Here is a 14417-nt window from a genome sequence, read left to right as displayed (position 1 = left end):
GCTCCCTTGGCCTCCTGAGTGCTGGGGTTAAAGACACATGCCACCACGCCTGGGTCCCACTCTGCTGTTAAAGAGTGCAAAGCCAGACACAGTCGCTCATGCCTATAGTCTCAACACTTGAGAGGCTGACAAGGGTCCGGGAAGTCTAGGGAGTAAGACCCTGCTTTAAACAAAAAACTTAACAACGATAATAACAAAACAAAGCACTTTAAAAAAAATGAGGCAGAGTCTCACGTAGGTCAGGCTAGCTGTACCTCTGTAAGTACATGAGGGTAATTGTCAATGTCTTATTCTCTTGACTTCACCTCCCAAGTGCTGGGATTACAAGTACTCACCCTATTGGCAAACATTTTTTGTTGTTTTGGTGTTTGTCTTTTCAGACAGGGTTTCTCAGTGTAGCCCTTGGCTGTTCTAGAGTCACTTGGTAAACCAGGCTGGCCTGGAACTCACAGAGATCTGCCTGCCTCTGCCACCCCCCTTGCCGGGACTACAGGCATGTGTCACCACACACCCGGCTCAGCAAACAAATTTTTTTAAAAATCAAACATTCCTTAAATTTTTAAAAACATTTGTGTGTATGAGTGTTTCCTCTGCATCTGTGTATGTGTGCCATGTGCTTGCCTGGTGCCCGGGAGGTCAGAAAACAGCAGATCCCCGGGAGCTGGAATTAGAATGGTCGGGGTCCACTGTGTTTTCGGAACCAAATCTAGGTGCTCTGCAAGAGCACTATCTCTCCAGCCTCCCAAAATGAGCATTGAAAAAAAAAATCTAGCCCTAGTAATCTCACCACTCATAAAGGTAGGAGGCCAGTGGCCAGTAACCTTCTCTGGCCCCTCCATCCTAGACACATCAGTTTCTCATTGAATAGGGTACAGGGTTGCTGGACCTGGGAGAGGCGCGTGGGGAACACAGCTAGCAGGATGCTGAGCCTCACTTTCTCTCTTCTAGCCTCTGGGCCCTGGCTGTTGGTAAACCGAGCCGGGCCCACCCGCGGCCCCTCATGAGCGCGCCCGGCTGACCGGCGAGGCGGCCGCGGTGGAGCCGGCGCGCCCCGACGGCAGCGGGGCCATGGCCTCGCTGGACCTACCTTACCGCTGCCCCCGCTGCGGGGAACATAAGCGCTTCCGGAGCCTGTCGTCGCTGCGCGCGCACCTCGAATACAGCCACACCTACGAGACGCTCTACATCCTCTCCAAGACCAACAGCATCTGCGACGGCGCGGCCGCCGCTGCAGCCGCTGCTGCCGCAGCTTCTGGTTTCCCGTTGGCGTCTGAGCCCGCCGCCCTGCTAGCTGTCCCCGGAGCGCGGCGCGAGGTCTTCGAGAGCACGTCCTTCCAGGGCAAGGAGCAGACGACAGGGCCGGCGCCCGCGGGGCCGCACCTGCTGCACCATCATCACCACCACGCGCCGCTGGCGCACTTCCCTGGTGACCTGGTGCCCGCCAGCCTGCCCTGTGAGGAGCTGGCCGAGCCGGGGCTAGTGCCCGCCGCGCGCTATGCGCTACGCGAGATCGAAATCCCACTCGGAGAGCTGTTCGCGCGCAAATCCGTGGCATCCTCGGCCTGCTCGACGCCGCCACCCGGGCCCGGCCCGGGCCCTTGTTCCGGGCCCGCATCTGCATCGCCGGCGTCGCCATCGCCAGCCGACGTCGCCTACGAAGAGGGTTTGGCACGCCTCAAGATCCGCGCGCTGGAGAAGCTCGAGGTGGACCGGAGGCTGGAGCGGTTGAGCGAGGAGGTGGAGCAGAAGATCGCGGGCCAGGTGGGCCGGCTACAGGCCGAGCTGGAGCGCAAGGCTGCCGAGTTGGAGACCGCGCGACAGGAGAGCGCGCGCCTGGGTCGCGAGAAGGAGGAGCTGGAGGAGCGCGCGTCTGAGCTCTCGCGCCAAGTGGACGTGAGCGTGGAGCTGCTGGCCTCGCTTAAGCAGGACCTGGTGCATAAGGAACAGGAGCTGAGCCGCAAGCAGCAGTGAGTAGGAGGCTCCAGGGGGTGGGTGGCTGTGCGTGTCATTCAGTTAACGCCCACACGTGCCCGGGCTATCTCCATGTGGCTAGGCTTTGGAATGTAAGTCCTAAGATGAGTCCGTGATGGTGGTGTCAGTGAGTCCGAGGGTGTCATGTGGGCGACTTGGGACCTCCGAGTATGTGGTATTGGGGATCTTGTGCCCATTCTTGAAGAACCAGGCCAGGCAGCTTTTGCATTTTGGTACCAGACCTTTCCTTTAGCCTAGTCAAAGAAACGGCCCTGTTCTCCATTAATCTTTTCTTGTACTTCACACAAGCACGGAAATACAATTGCATCTCTTCCAGGTACCATAAACTTGTGCCCCCCCCCCCCCCCACTTAACCTTTTACCTTTTCGTTCCTGGCTTCTTGAAGGTCTTTATTGTATTTCTAATTCTTTCTTGAACCTACCCGCTGGGGTCAGTCAGGCTGTCACTTCCGCCACTGTCCTTGGTCAGTGAATGTCGTGTTCTTCAGCGTCTGACAGACTCCTCCCTATCTAGCCCAGGCTGCCTTTGAACTCATGATTCTCCTGCCTCAGCCTCATGAGTCCGGGTATTACTGCCGTGTACCACCACACTTGGCTGAAAGCTTTCAGCCATCTTTTCTGGCTGCTCCAATGGAGCCTTCTGAACTCCATAGAGTCAGGCGTTGTGGTTGTCCCTCATTGTCATACACATTTAGTTCAGGCAAGGATTTCGTTGTTGTTGTTGTTTTGGTTTTATGTTTGTTTTTGGAGACACGCTCTGTTGACCAGGCTGCCCTTGCATTTACAGAGATCCCCCTGCCTCTGCCTCCCAAATGCTGGGACTAAAGGCATGCGCCACCTCCCCAGCTGGGATTTGGTTTTTGTGTGTGTGTGTGTGTTCATGAATGTTTTCCCAGGATCTCCAGCTGTGCCTGGCACCTGGATAAAGTGTTTAGTGGGTGCGTAGGTGGGGGAACACATGCTTGGGTGACTTGAGTGTGCTGTGTACTCAAGGACCTCACAGATGCCAGGACAAACCATAGGAGTACTTCAGGGCTCTCTCCCTGCCTTTTGATGCCTTTGAGAGTGCATGTGTGTGCTTGAGCAGGTTGGTGGGCCCGGGCCTCCATGGTTTTTGTGTGTCAGAGCACGAGTGAGCCTGAAAATGAATATGATTGCATGAATGGGAAAATGGGGGGGGGGCATGTAGTGGGCCAAGTTAGTATGTACTCGTAGGTGCAAGGCTTTCATGTATGTCTAGGCATGTTCCTGTGTGAGGAGGCAGGTGGTGTGTTGAAGACAGGGAACTGAGGAGGTCTGTTTTTTGTTTTTGTTTTTGGTTTGGTTTGGTTTGGTTTTTCGACACAGGTTTTCTCTGTGTAGCCTTGGCTGTCCTGGACTCACTTTTAGACCAAGCTGGCCTTGAACTCACAGTGATCCACCTGCCTCTGCCTCCCGAGTGCTGGGATTAAAGGTGTGCGTCACCACCGCCCGGCTGGGGGTCTGCTTTTGTTTATGGAACTCTGCTTGTCCCTGGAGGTGACTGTGTCGGAGTGAGCATACCTGTGACTATGTCAGTGAGGACTAGGTGTGTGTAGTTACTTTTCTTGTTGCTGTGACAAAAATAGCTGACACAGTTTAGAGGGCCGGCGGCTTGTTCCCTGGGTCTCATGGTGGAAGGAGAGAACTGACTTCTTCATGATGTCCCCTTGTCTCTACGTGTGTCTTGAAGCATAGATTTGCTTACATTTTTGTTTTAGATTCAACTTTGCTATCTTTTATGTGAATGAATACTATGCTTGCATGTATGACCTCTGGTACCCATGCAGGTCACAAGAAGGTGTCATCCCCTGAAACTGGAGTTACTGGGTGTGGCTGTGAGCCAATATGTGGGTGCTGGGAATCGAACTCAGGTCTTGAAGAATAAGAAGTGGCTTAGGGCCGGGCGTGGTGGCGCATGCCTTTAATCCCAGCACTCGGGAGGCAGAGGCAGGCGGATCGCTGTGAGTTCGAGGCCAGCCTGGTCTACAAAGCGAGTCCAAGACAGCCAAGGCTACATAGGGAAACCCTGTCTCGAAAAAAAACCAAAAAAAAAAAAAAGTGGCTTAGGGAGCTCTCCAGCCACATATAATAAAATTATGATTTTTTTTAAAGCACCTTGAAGGAAGAAAGGGTTTATTTTGGCTCATAGTTTGGGAATACACAGTCTATCATGGCAGGAAGGGTGTGGTCTCAGGAGTGTGAGGCCACCACTCAAATTGTGTTAGCCAGCAAACAGGTGGAGGCTTGCTGCTTAGCTTGCTTTCAACTTGTTATTCAGTTTGGGACCCTAGCCCATGGAATGGTGCCACCCAAACTTAGGGTAAATCTTTCCACCTCAGTCAGCACGCACAGTCCAGAAACTTCCTTAGAGGTTTGTCTCCTCGGTGACTCCAGATTCCGCCAAGGGGACACATATTAACAGAGGTGTCCCATTGTATGGGTCCTGGGTGTGTGACTCGTATGTGTGTGTGTGTGTGCGCGCGCGCGCGCGCGTGCGCATCCTTCTGTGGACCTGTGTGCTGGATATTACCCATGGAACCGTGAACAGACACACACTAAGCCACTGTGTTAGGAATCTCCTCACTGGCCAGGCTTCCCTCCAGTGGGAGGTTGGAGGGCAGTCAGGCCAGGAGAGCCTGGGGGTAAGAGACTGCTCCTGGCCCAGGGAGGTGGTGCAGATCGACCAGTTCCTGAAGGAGACGGCAGCTCGGGAGGCCAGTGCCAAGCTGCGCCTGCAACACTTCATTGAGGAGCTCCTGGAGCGTGCAGACAGGGCAGAGCGCCAGCTGCAGGTCATCAGCAGCAGCTGTGGCAGCACACCCAGTGCCAGCCTGGGCAGAGGAGGTGGGGGCAGTGCCTCAGGGCCTGGGGTGAGAGGCCCAGGCAGAATGGTGAGTAGTACCTGCCCCGGCTTCTCGCTTGCTTGTGTGGTCCCCACAGCCTTCCCACACACACCCCCACCTTGTCTTATTTGCCTCTAAAGTGGGGAGGGAGGATGCGCTCTGACAGGGTGGGAGTGCTGGCTCTGAGGCTGTGGCCAGGCCAGGCAGCTTCAGTAGCCTCGGCCTTCAGAAGCCCATCTCTGCATTTCAAATGAGAGCCTAGGGGCCATAAGCTGGGCCTCAGGGATGCTGGGTGGGATGGCTTGGGAGGGGATTTGGGAGCTTGCCTGTCTGGACTGTCTGTCTGTCCATTCGTCCATCTTTCCCAACTTTTTTCTTCTCTTTTCTCCTTCCTTTCTTCTCTCCATCTTCCTCTCTCTCCTTCTGTCGCCGCCTTCTCTGGTCTCCTCTGCCCATCCTTCCTTTCCCTTCCACTCTGGGGGCTACAGCGAGATCACCATGCAGGCCCAGCTGTGCCAAGCACATACGCCGTATCACGGCATGGCTCCCTCTCCCAGCACAGGGTAAGCCTTGGGCTTGGCCCACCCCACACAGCCTACCCTCACCCTGGAAGGTCTGCTGGCCCACGAGCGGCTTGTCTCCTTCTGTGCCCATGCCCCTGGGTCCATGCTCAGGGAACTTTTGGGAAGCAAGACAGTGGACTACCCTTGGCTGGTAGTAAGGGTAATGTGGGAGTTGGAGCGGGTCTGGTACCCCTCAGCCTTCACCATGCACTCCCCCCACCCACCCCAGGGCCTCCAGCCGTGTGCCAGCTGCATCCCAGAGCTCAGGCTGCTACGACAGTGACAGTCTGGAGCTGCCCCACCCAGAGGAAGGGCCCTCGGAGGACAGTGGCCCTGGGGGCTTGGGTTCACGGGCCCAGGCTACCAACGGTGGCTCAGAGCGGTCCCAGGCCCCTCGTAGTTCAGGTCTACGACGACAGGCCATCCAGAACTGGCAGCGCCGACCACGCCGTCACAGCACCGAGGGAGAGGAGGGTGACGTCTCAGATGTGGGCTCCCGAACTACTGAGTCAGAGGCTGAGGGGCCCTCTGATGTCCCACGCCCTGGACCTGCTGTGGTTGGGCCCTTGAACAGCTGCCGGCTCTCAGGTGAGTCCTGGGAGAAGGGGAGGGAAGCCAGCCTTCAGGGTGCTGGGATCTCTCAGGGGACACAAGGTGGAGGTGGTGACCCTCAGCTCCTACACCTCCTTTCCTTTTGCCTTCCTATCAAGTGCCCTTTAAGCTTGGAGCAGGGAGGTTGTGTGACAGGGCCGACCTGCAAAGACCCAAGGACATCCTAGGCTCCACCCCAGGCAGAGACAGGAGCTGTATGTTTCTCGGAAGCTCTGAAGCACCTGGCACAGAGCAGGGGTTTGCAGGGCTCTGAGGGAGTAGCTCTGGACTTTATGTGGAAGGCTTAGAGTCAGTGTGGCCCTTAAAAAGAGAGTTTAGCCGGGCGTGGTGGCGCATGCATTTAATCCCAGCACTCAAGAGGTAGAGTCAGGTGGATCCCTGTGAGCTCGAGGCCAGCCTGGTCTACAAAGTGAGTCCAGGCCAGCCTGGTCTACAAAGTGAGTCCAGGACAACCAAGGATACACAGAGAAGCCCTGTTTCAAAAAACCAAAAACCAAAACCAAACCAAACAAACAAACAAACAAACAAAAACCAAAAAGAGAGTTTAGGGCTGGGTGAGTCGTTTTACTTCCTTTAGTAGTGTGCCTGTCCAGAGCCCATGCTGCCCCAGCTTCAAGCTCCAGTACCTGAAACCGGGCACGGTGGCGCACCCGTGTGATTCTAGAACTTGGGCAACAAATGCCGGAGAATCAGAAGTTCAAGGTCGTTGTGGGCTACATACCGAGTTCAAGGCTAGGCTGGAGTACATGAGACCATGTCTGAGAAATGGTTTTTTTGGCGTGTGACAAAATAGCAGACAACACCCTTTTCCAGTTGATAAAATCTGGAGTACTGCAAAGAACTGAAGCTGGGTGTTGGTGGTGCACACCTTTAACCCTAGCACTCAGGTGGCAGAGGCAGGCAGATCGCTGTGAGTTCAAGGCCAGCCTGGTCTACAAAGCAATTCTAGGACAGCCAGGGCTACACAGAGAAACTCTGTTCTCGGGGAAAAAAAAAAAAAGAACTGAAAAGCAGAGGCCCTGTTGTCTTCCCAGAGAGCCTTACCCTTCTTGGGGTGGGGTGGTCTTCCCCTCACCCTGCCAGCTCCTGCCCTTCCCAGCTCCCCTACTACAACCCTGCACTGGTCTTTTACTCTCCACTCTCCTTTGGCCCTGGGGTTCTACAGCCCGCCCAGAAGGAGGCAGTGGGCGAGGCCGTCGAGTGGAGAGAGGTAGCCCGTCACGGTCCAATGAGGTCATCAGTCCAGAGATCCTCAAGATGCGAGCTGCCCTCTTCTGTATCTTCACCTACCTGGATACGCGTACGCTGCTGCATGCTGCAGAGGTCTGTCGGGACTGGCGCTTTGTGGCCCGCCATCCCGCCGTCTGGACCAGAGTGCTGCTCGAGAACTCGCGAGTCTGCTCCAAGGTGCCTGTCCCCTGCCCTCCTGGGAGCTCAGCTTTTACCAGGCGAACCGGCCCAAGTCGCAGCCTTTGTAATAACCCTTACAGCCCTGTTTCCCCAAGACCCTCTCCCGGCGCCTCCTATCCGGGGCTAACCCGTCGGCAGCCACTCAAGTTCAGACCTCTGTTCCTCTCCCTTGATCTCTCCCAGTTCCTGGCGATGTTGGCTCAGTGGTGCACCCAGGCTCACTCGCTCACCTTGCAGAACCTGAAGCCACGACAGCGGGGAAAGAAAGAGAGCAAAGAAGAGTACGCCCGCAGCACCCGGTGAGGCCTGCAGTGGCTGGGTGGGGTGGGCGTGCCTGGCCTACCGTCCATGGGGTTAAGTGGGAATGCTTCCCAGATGAGGAAGTGATCACCAGCGACGACTCCCTGACCTCTTCGGTCATCCTCAGGGGCTGCCTTGAAGCAGGGCTGGAGTCCCTGCTGAAGGCGGCCGGTGGGAACCTGCTGATCCTGCGGATTTCCCACTGCCCCAACATCCTCACTGACCGGTCGCTCTGGCTGGCCAGCTGCTACTGCCGTGCCCTGCAGGCTGTCACCTACAGGTGGGTCTTCCCTTCCAGAAGTACAGCTCCCCTTCCTTTGTGTGCCTTGGGGCCCAAAGGTCCTTAGATACCACATGGTCTCATGGGAGTTAGAGGCCCACAAAGATGGGTCACTTGAGGTTTGGCTTTTCCACAGGAGCGCCACAGACCCTGTTGGCCATGAGGTGATCTGGGCCTTGGGTGCAGGCTGCAGAGAGATTGTCTCCCTCCAGGTGGCGCCACTTCACCCCTGGTAAGCCCAGGCAAGGGGGTGGGGAGGGAGGGAAGAGCAGTGGGCAGGTCAGCTGTTGGGGGCAGATTTCCTCATTGATGAGTGTGTTGGTAATTAGGAGCAGGCCTGTAATATGGGCCCCGGAGTGTAGGGAGTTGGGTATGTGTGTGGAGGTCAGGGAGTCATCCTTTCTTTCCACCATGTGAGACTCTGAGATGATCAAATTTACGTCATCAGGCTTGGTGGAAAGTGCCATCCTGACAGCCTGGCACTGCCACTCAGCTCTTACTTTCACAGCTTAGATAATGAGAGCTGTTACTGGCTCACTGATGTCCTGTCCACAAAGACTGTAACGTCCATAGTGTGTGATCAGTCAGCAGTAGCCTGGTAGAGTGTAAGCAGGTCAGAGACGTCACTACAAGTATACAGAGGAAGCTGTCATCTCAGCTACCCCAGAGTATACAGAGGAAGCTGTCATCTCAGCTACCCCAGAGCTAGGAGTGTGAATTCAAGAACTGTATATATGGGCAACTTCACAGGATTCCATCTCAAAATAAGACCAAAGAACAAATCCGTTGTCGTTGCGGAGAACAGAAGGTGTGGATTGACCCTTGTTCTACTTGGGAGTTCCTCAAGTTACCAGGCTTCTGGGTGCTCTGCCCCTTACCCTCCCAGTGATCCCCGTGTGCCAGCTCCCTGCCAGGTCCCCTCCTACGCTTTTTGTAATACCCTGGTGAAGTCTGTCGTGGTGGTCCCCTGCTCGGCTCCCGCTGCCGCTCCCCCAATCCCGACCCTTACTAGCATCTATTCTGTAGTGATTTCTTTTCTTTTCTTTTCTTTTCTTTCTTTCTTTTTTTTTTTTCCCCCGAGACAGGGTTTCTCTGTGTAGCCTTGGCTGTCCTAGACTCGCTTTTGTAGACCAGGCCGGCCTCGAACTCACAGCGATCCGCCTGCCGAGTGCTGGGATTAAAGGCGTGCGCCACCATGCCCGGCCTCTGTAGTGATTTCTACTCCAGGCTCCTCTGCTAGACCGTTCCCAAGGCAGACTCTGTGAAAGTCCAATGTTGACACTTGTTTTTAAATTCTATTTTATTTGGGGTATTAACACCTCTACCTCAACCCCTTACTGCTGGGTGTGAGATGAGTGTTAGTGGGGATGGGGCACGGACCCATTTACTTCTCCTAGCAGTTTAGGGTCAGTGGGTTCTTTTGGGGGGGCAAAGCCATCTCTTATCAACAGCAAACGCAGCAAGCAGTCTCCTCCAAGCTGCTGGGTTGAAACATTTCTCTCCGTCCCCACCACACGGTCAGGCTCTGGTCTCCAAGCTGCTACAGGCCGCACTCTGCCACAGCATGCCATACGTTGTGTTCCTAGGCTCTCCTGTTTATCTACCTCAGAGTCCTAGGCTGTGCCCCACGAGGCAGGCTGTTAGCAGCTGGCAAAGACGACGCCCCACATGAGATGGTTACCAGCTGTGGACAAACTAAAGCCCAAACCAAACTCTCAAATTTAGGATTAAAATAGACACATGTACAGCACATAACTGAGTTTACAAAGGAACCAGAATTTCCGTTACAGTCCATTTTTGTGTCCTTGCTCCCATGGGCGTATCAGATGACAGAGATACTGTTACCTGAGTGGATGTTGAGGGGCGAGTTCGGTGTGAGGAGGGCAGGCAAGCAGGAAATGTCATGAAGGCCTTGCTGAAAGATGAAGATCTGCTGGGCAGTGACAGCGCACACCTTCAATCCCAGCACTCAGGAGGCAGAGGCAGGTGGATCTCTGAATTTGAGGCCAGCCTGGTCTATAGAGTGAGATCCATGACAGTCAGGGCTACACAGAGAGACTCTGCCTTGGAAAAAAGCAGGAGGAAAAAAAAGTACAGATAGACCTGTGCATCTTTTCTAGAAGGTACTAGGAGATTGCCAGTTTTAAGAAGGGTATTGAGCCAGACGTGGCAGCACACACCTGTCATCCTGGCTCTTAGGAGGTAGAAGCAAGAGGCTCCTCGGGTGCATCATAAGTTTGAAGTCACTCAGCCTGGGCTGCAGGAGACCCTCTTTAGGGGGAAAAAAAAAATCTATAAACAGCTGAGCGTGGTAGTGTACGCCTTTAATCCCAGCACTCAGGAGGCAGAGGCAGGCGGATTGCTGTGAGTTCGAGGCCAGCCTGGTCTAAAAGAAAAGTACCGGACAATCAAGGCTACACAGAGAAACCCTGTCTCATAAAAACTTAAAAAAAAAAAAAATCAGCTCTCAAAGGCCAGGTGTGGTAATCTCAGCACTTGGGAAGCTGAGGCAAGAGGATTGCTGCAAGTTCAAGGATAGGTGGCAGAGGCAGATGAAGGTCATACCCTTTGGATGGGAGCTGTGTCTTCATTGTCACCTTGCAGTCTGGAGCCTGGCTCAAAATGTCTCGGTTGTAACACACCCAGATGAGTATCTGGCCACTGGGTGAGGATGAATGGAGACTGGGGTGGGGCTCTTGTCCTCAGCTCTGGATGGTTCCAGAATATAAGGCTGCCAGATGTAGCCAGAGGGGAGAGGACAGTCAGAGAGGAGCTGTTTTCTGACTTGTTGGCAAGGCCCTGATGCATGATGGGAAAAAAAAATCCTCCATGGAAGATCACACTCTGATCACTCTCTACCCTTCATTTTTCAGCCAGCAGCCCACCCGGTTCAGCAACCGTTGCCTGCAGATGATTGGACGCTGTTGGCCCCACCTCCGGGCCCTGGGTGTAGGTGGTGCTGGCTGTGGGGTACAGGGCCTGGCATCACTTGGTGAGTCTTTCTTGGGCTTGGGCTGTGTAGGTACGAAGCAGGCAAGGGTGAGCTGCTGCCTGTGAAATCCTGCCAGTTAGGGACGGCAGCCTGGGTGATGATGGTGAGAGAGACTTGAGTGCTGGGCAGGTGGGGCAGGGAGTTTGTCACCAGGCCTCTTCTTTCTCTCCTAGCAAGAAACTGCATGCGGCTGCAGGTCCTGGAACTGGACCACGTGTCAGAGATTACCCAGGAGGTGGCGGCTGAGGTCTGCCGGGAAGGCCTGAAGGGACTGGAGATGCTGGTGCTCACGGCCACCCCTGTCACCCCTAAGGCCCTGCTACATTTTAACAGTGAGCAGTGGGGGTTTGGGGGTGCAGGGCAGGGTATGGCTACAACCTGTCCTCAGATACTTTGGAACACTGACTGAGCTTTTCCTGGGGAGATGCAAACAGATGCCAGCTCCTCTCAGAAAGGGCATCTGTGGTGTACCAAGCAAATAATGCCACTGGAGTCCAGCTTGGTGAACCGTGATATTTATTGGGCTTACTTAGAGAGCATGGGTGAGGATTATTTATAGAGTGTGGGTCACCCTAAAGAAGCCATGCCACTCAAAAGTCTAGGCCCAGATGACAGCCGCATCATAGCTGCATAGATGGAGTGCCCTTTGTGCTCTTGTGCCACCAGAGACCACATGCAACTGGAACAAAACAGCACACATCTGGGAGAGACAGGGAGGAGGGAATGGCTGACGGCTCAGGTGAGGGTCTTGCCTGATGACTCCAACTTTTCCAAGGGAAAAACCAACAAGACCAATCTTGAGAGTCTCTCACACTCTGATGAAATGGTAATGGCTGTTATGCTCTCTCCCGCAAGCAGGCAGCATTAACTATTTTCTAGTGCTCTAACTGGCATGTGCCGGTGCTAGGGCAGACAGCAGTGTTTTCGCCTTGGCTCAGAGTCTCTGAGGCTGGGGTTGGCACTCCAGGCCTGGCAGCATTGTGTCAGCTGTTTAGCTGCACAGGATGTCTGTTGCTCTGTGCTGGCTCACAATGGCAGCAAGTGTTGTGTGTGGGGGGCTGTTAGTTTCTGTGTGAGCCTCCCAGTGGGGCAGGGGCAGAGAACAAACAGGCAGAGAGCAGCAAGGCTGGTGATTCTCTCTTAAGCATGTGACTTTGCTTTCTAAATTCTGCAATTACATCTCTCTTTTTCTTTTTTCTTTTTTTGTTTTGTTTTGCTTTTTTGAGAAAAGGTTTCACTGTGCAGCCTTAGCTGTCCTGGACTCGCTTTGTAGACCAGGCTGGCCTCGAACTCACAGCGATCCACCTGCCTCTGCCTCCTGAGTGCTGGGATTAAAGGCGTGCGCCACCACGCCCCGCTGTGCAATCACATCTTTTGATTGTCTAGATGCTACAGGAAAGTATGCTGAGGATTTCACTCTGGCCCCTCTGCTGCCCACATCATCCCATCTGCTCAGTCACTGTGGACCACCACTCAGGATCATGTGGCCCCCGGGAGAAGATTTCCCCCCTGTGCTTTATGCTGTACCACTAAGTTTGCTCCCAGTCCCTCCCCTCCCACCTCATGAAACAACGTTTCTCTGTGTAGCCCTGGCTGTGCTGGAACTATGTAGCTCAGGCTAGCCTCTTTCCGTCTTTTTTTTTTTTTTTTGAGATAGTCTCATCAAGCTGTCCCAGCAGACCTTGAATTTAGGATCTTCCAGCCTTAGACTCTTGAGTAGCTGGGGTGACCGGCCTGCCTGTTTCCTTGACTCACTCCCTGGGTCCTCCTATTACCTTCTGCCTCATGTCTACCTAAATGGTCCACCGGAACTCACTGCCTAGTCTCCCCCAGATCATGCTCTCCAGGCCCCTCCCAGCTCCTGAGCTCACTCCACCTCTCCCGGACAAAACAGCAGCTAAACAAAATAGCCGCTATTTCTTAAAACCCTTGCTTGAAGGCTTGGCTGCCTCCCGCCTATGCTACTCTGCACTCAGCCTTAGTTCAATAGCTCTGCCCCTCAAGTCATTTCCAAGTGCCCCCAGCATGGGATAGCTGTCCCCTATACTGGGAAGTTGCTAGGGTACTGAGCAGCTTGCTGTCACACACTTGTCCTTCAGGATATCTTTGTCCATCTTCTTGAGATGCTCCGTTGTGAGCTGCAGCCGGCAGGGGCCTGGCTTTCCTCTTGTTGTGATGTGGCTGGCCCATGTGTGTTTCTTAATGGGGCTCTTGATTTCATTCATGAGAAGAAAAGATTGCAGCCCGCTGCCTTTGCCAAGCACCTGTCCCCTTCACTTGCCTTCTCCCAGGCATCTGCCGGAACCTCAAATCCATTGTGGTGCAGATTGGGATTGCTGATTACTTCAAAGAGCCCAGCAGTCCTGAGGCCCAGAAGCTGTTTGAGGACATGGTGACAAAACTCCAGGTGAGCGGTGGTGGGGGTGGCAGTAGTTCACTTGCCTAACACTGAGGTAGAGCTAATTTAGAGCTCCTGTCTACAGGCACTGCGACGGAGGCCTGGCTTCTCGAAGATTCTGCACATCAAAGTGGAAGGAGGCTGCTAACCCGGGTGAGGGGCGGCAGGGCCTCTGCCAGCCCCACACCAAGGCGCTCTTTGGACCTCTGGAGGGGCCCGTGGCTTGGACTAGTTCAAGACAGCGGTTGAATAACCTGTTCAGTTAGGACAGCAGAGTGACAGGTGACCCAGAGCACTGCCTCTTCCAGGGCAGGGGTTTGGACGGAAGCTGCCCTGAGACTCCTTTCACGTCCCCAGCTGGAGCAGCCTTCTGTTGTCCCTACACAGAGGATCTGCAGTGGCCGCCCAGTGGCTCCTCTGCTGCTCGGGGCGAGGTCTCTCCTTCCTGAGGCCATCTCCTGGTCAGGAGCCCATCAGGCCACAGGCCAGAAGGGGCTTAAGGCAGCTCAGACATGGCAAGGCGCACTCTTCTCCCCTGGACCTGCCAGGCCCTCTGCAGGGCACACTCCCTTCAGACAGAGGACCTGTCTTCCAGATCCTCATTCTCCAGTGATAATCCAGGCAAGCCTAGGAACCTGGTACAAGGTTAGCTGAAAGTTGGGGCAAGGCCATAGGGATGAGTTTCAAAGGGTTAAAAAAAAAAAAAATGTCTGGAAGTTTGTAGGATGAAACCCACACCTCCTAAGCAGGTAAAGGACTGGCCAGTTTGGAGGAGACTATTTGTTAGGACAAAGACGCCTCGTTAATCACATCCCAAAGCTAAGCTCCTTGCTGAGGGACCGCAGAGGGCAGGGGTCCCAGCAAAGCCCTACAGTGAGATGGGGCCTCTTAACTCAGCTGGTCAGGCCCCAAGGCCATTGGGAGAGGGGACCCTTTGATACCTGCTGTGCTGGGGTTTGGGGGTAAGGAGGGAGCTTTGCTTTACTTAACAGCTTGCTTGAGGAGGT

General features: G+C 54.5%; 1 protein-coding gene across 1 annotated transcript; it reads left to right on the top strand.

Annotated features, from left to right (window-relative positions):
* The first annotated feature begins 814 nt into the window (after positions 1-814).
* Fbxo41 (F-box protein 41) lies at positions 815-13827 on the top strand. The gene is given in 13 exon segments (XM_051154832.1): positions 815-1967; positions 4678-4903; positions 5344-5403; positions 5405-5418; positions 5648-6006; positions 7196-7437; positions 7624-7739; positions 7868-8020; positions 8157-8252; positions 10894-11012; positions 11186-11344; positions 13304-13419; positions 13496-13827. Coding segments are annotated over 13 exon segments (2622 nt in total). The 5' UTR covers positions 815-1068; the 3' UTR covers positions 13559-13827.
* The last annotated feature ends 590 nt before the right edge of the window (positions 13828-14417 follow it).

Source organism: Acomys russatus, chromosome 13 (genome assembly GCF_903995435.1).
Source record: "Acomys russatus chromosome 13, mAcoRus1.1, whole genome shotgun sequence".
Taxonomy (NCBI): Eukaryota; Metazoa; Chordata; class Mammalia; order Rodentia; family Muridae; genus Acomys; species Acomys russatus.
Note: the sequence above shows the minus strand (reverse complement) of the source record. Positions and strands in the feature narration are given on the sequence as shown.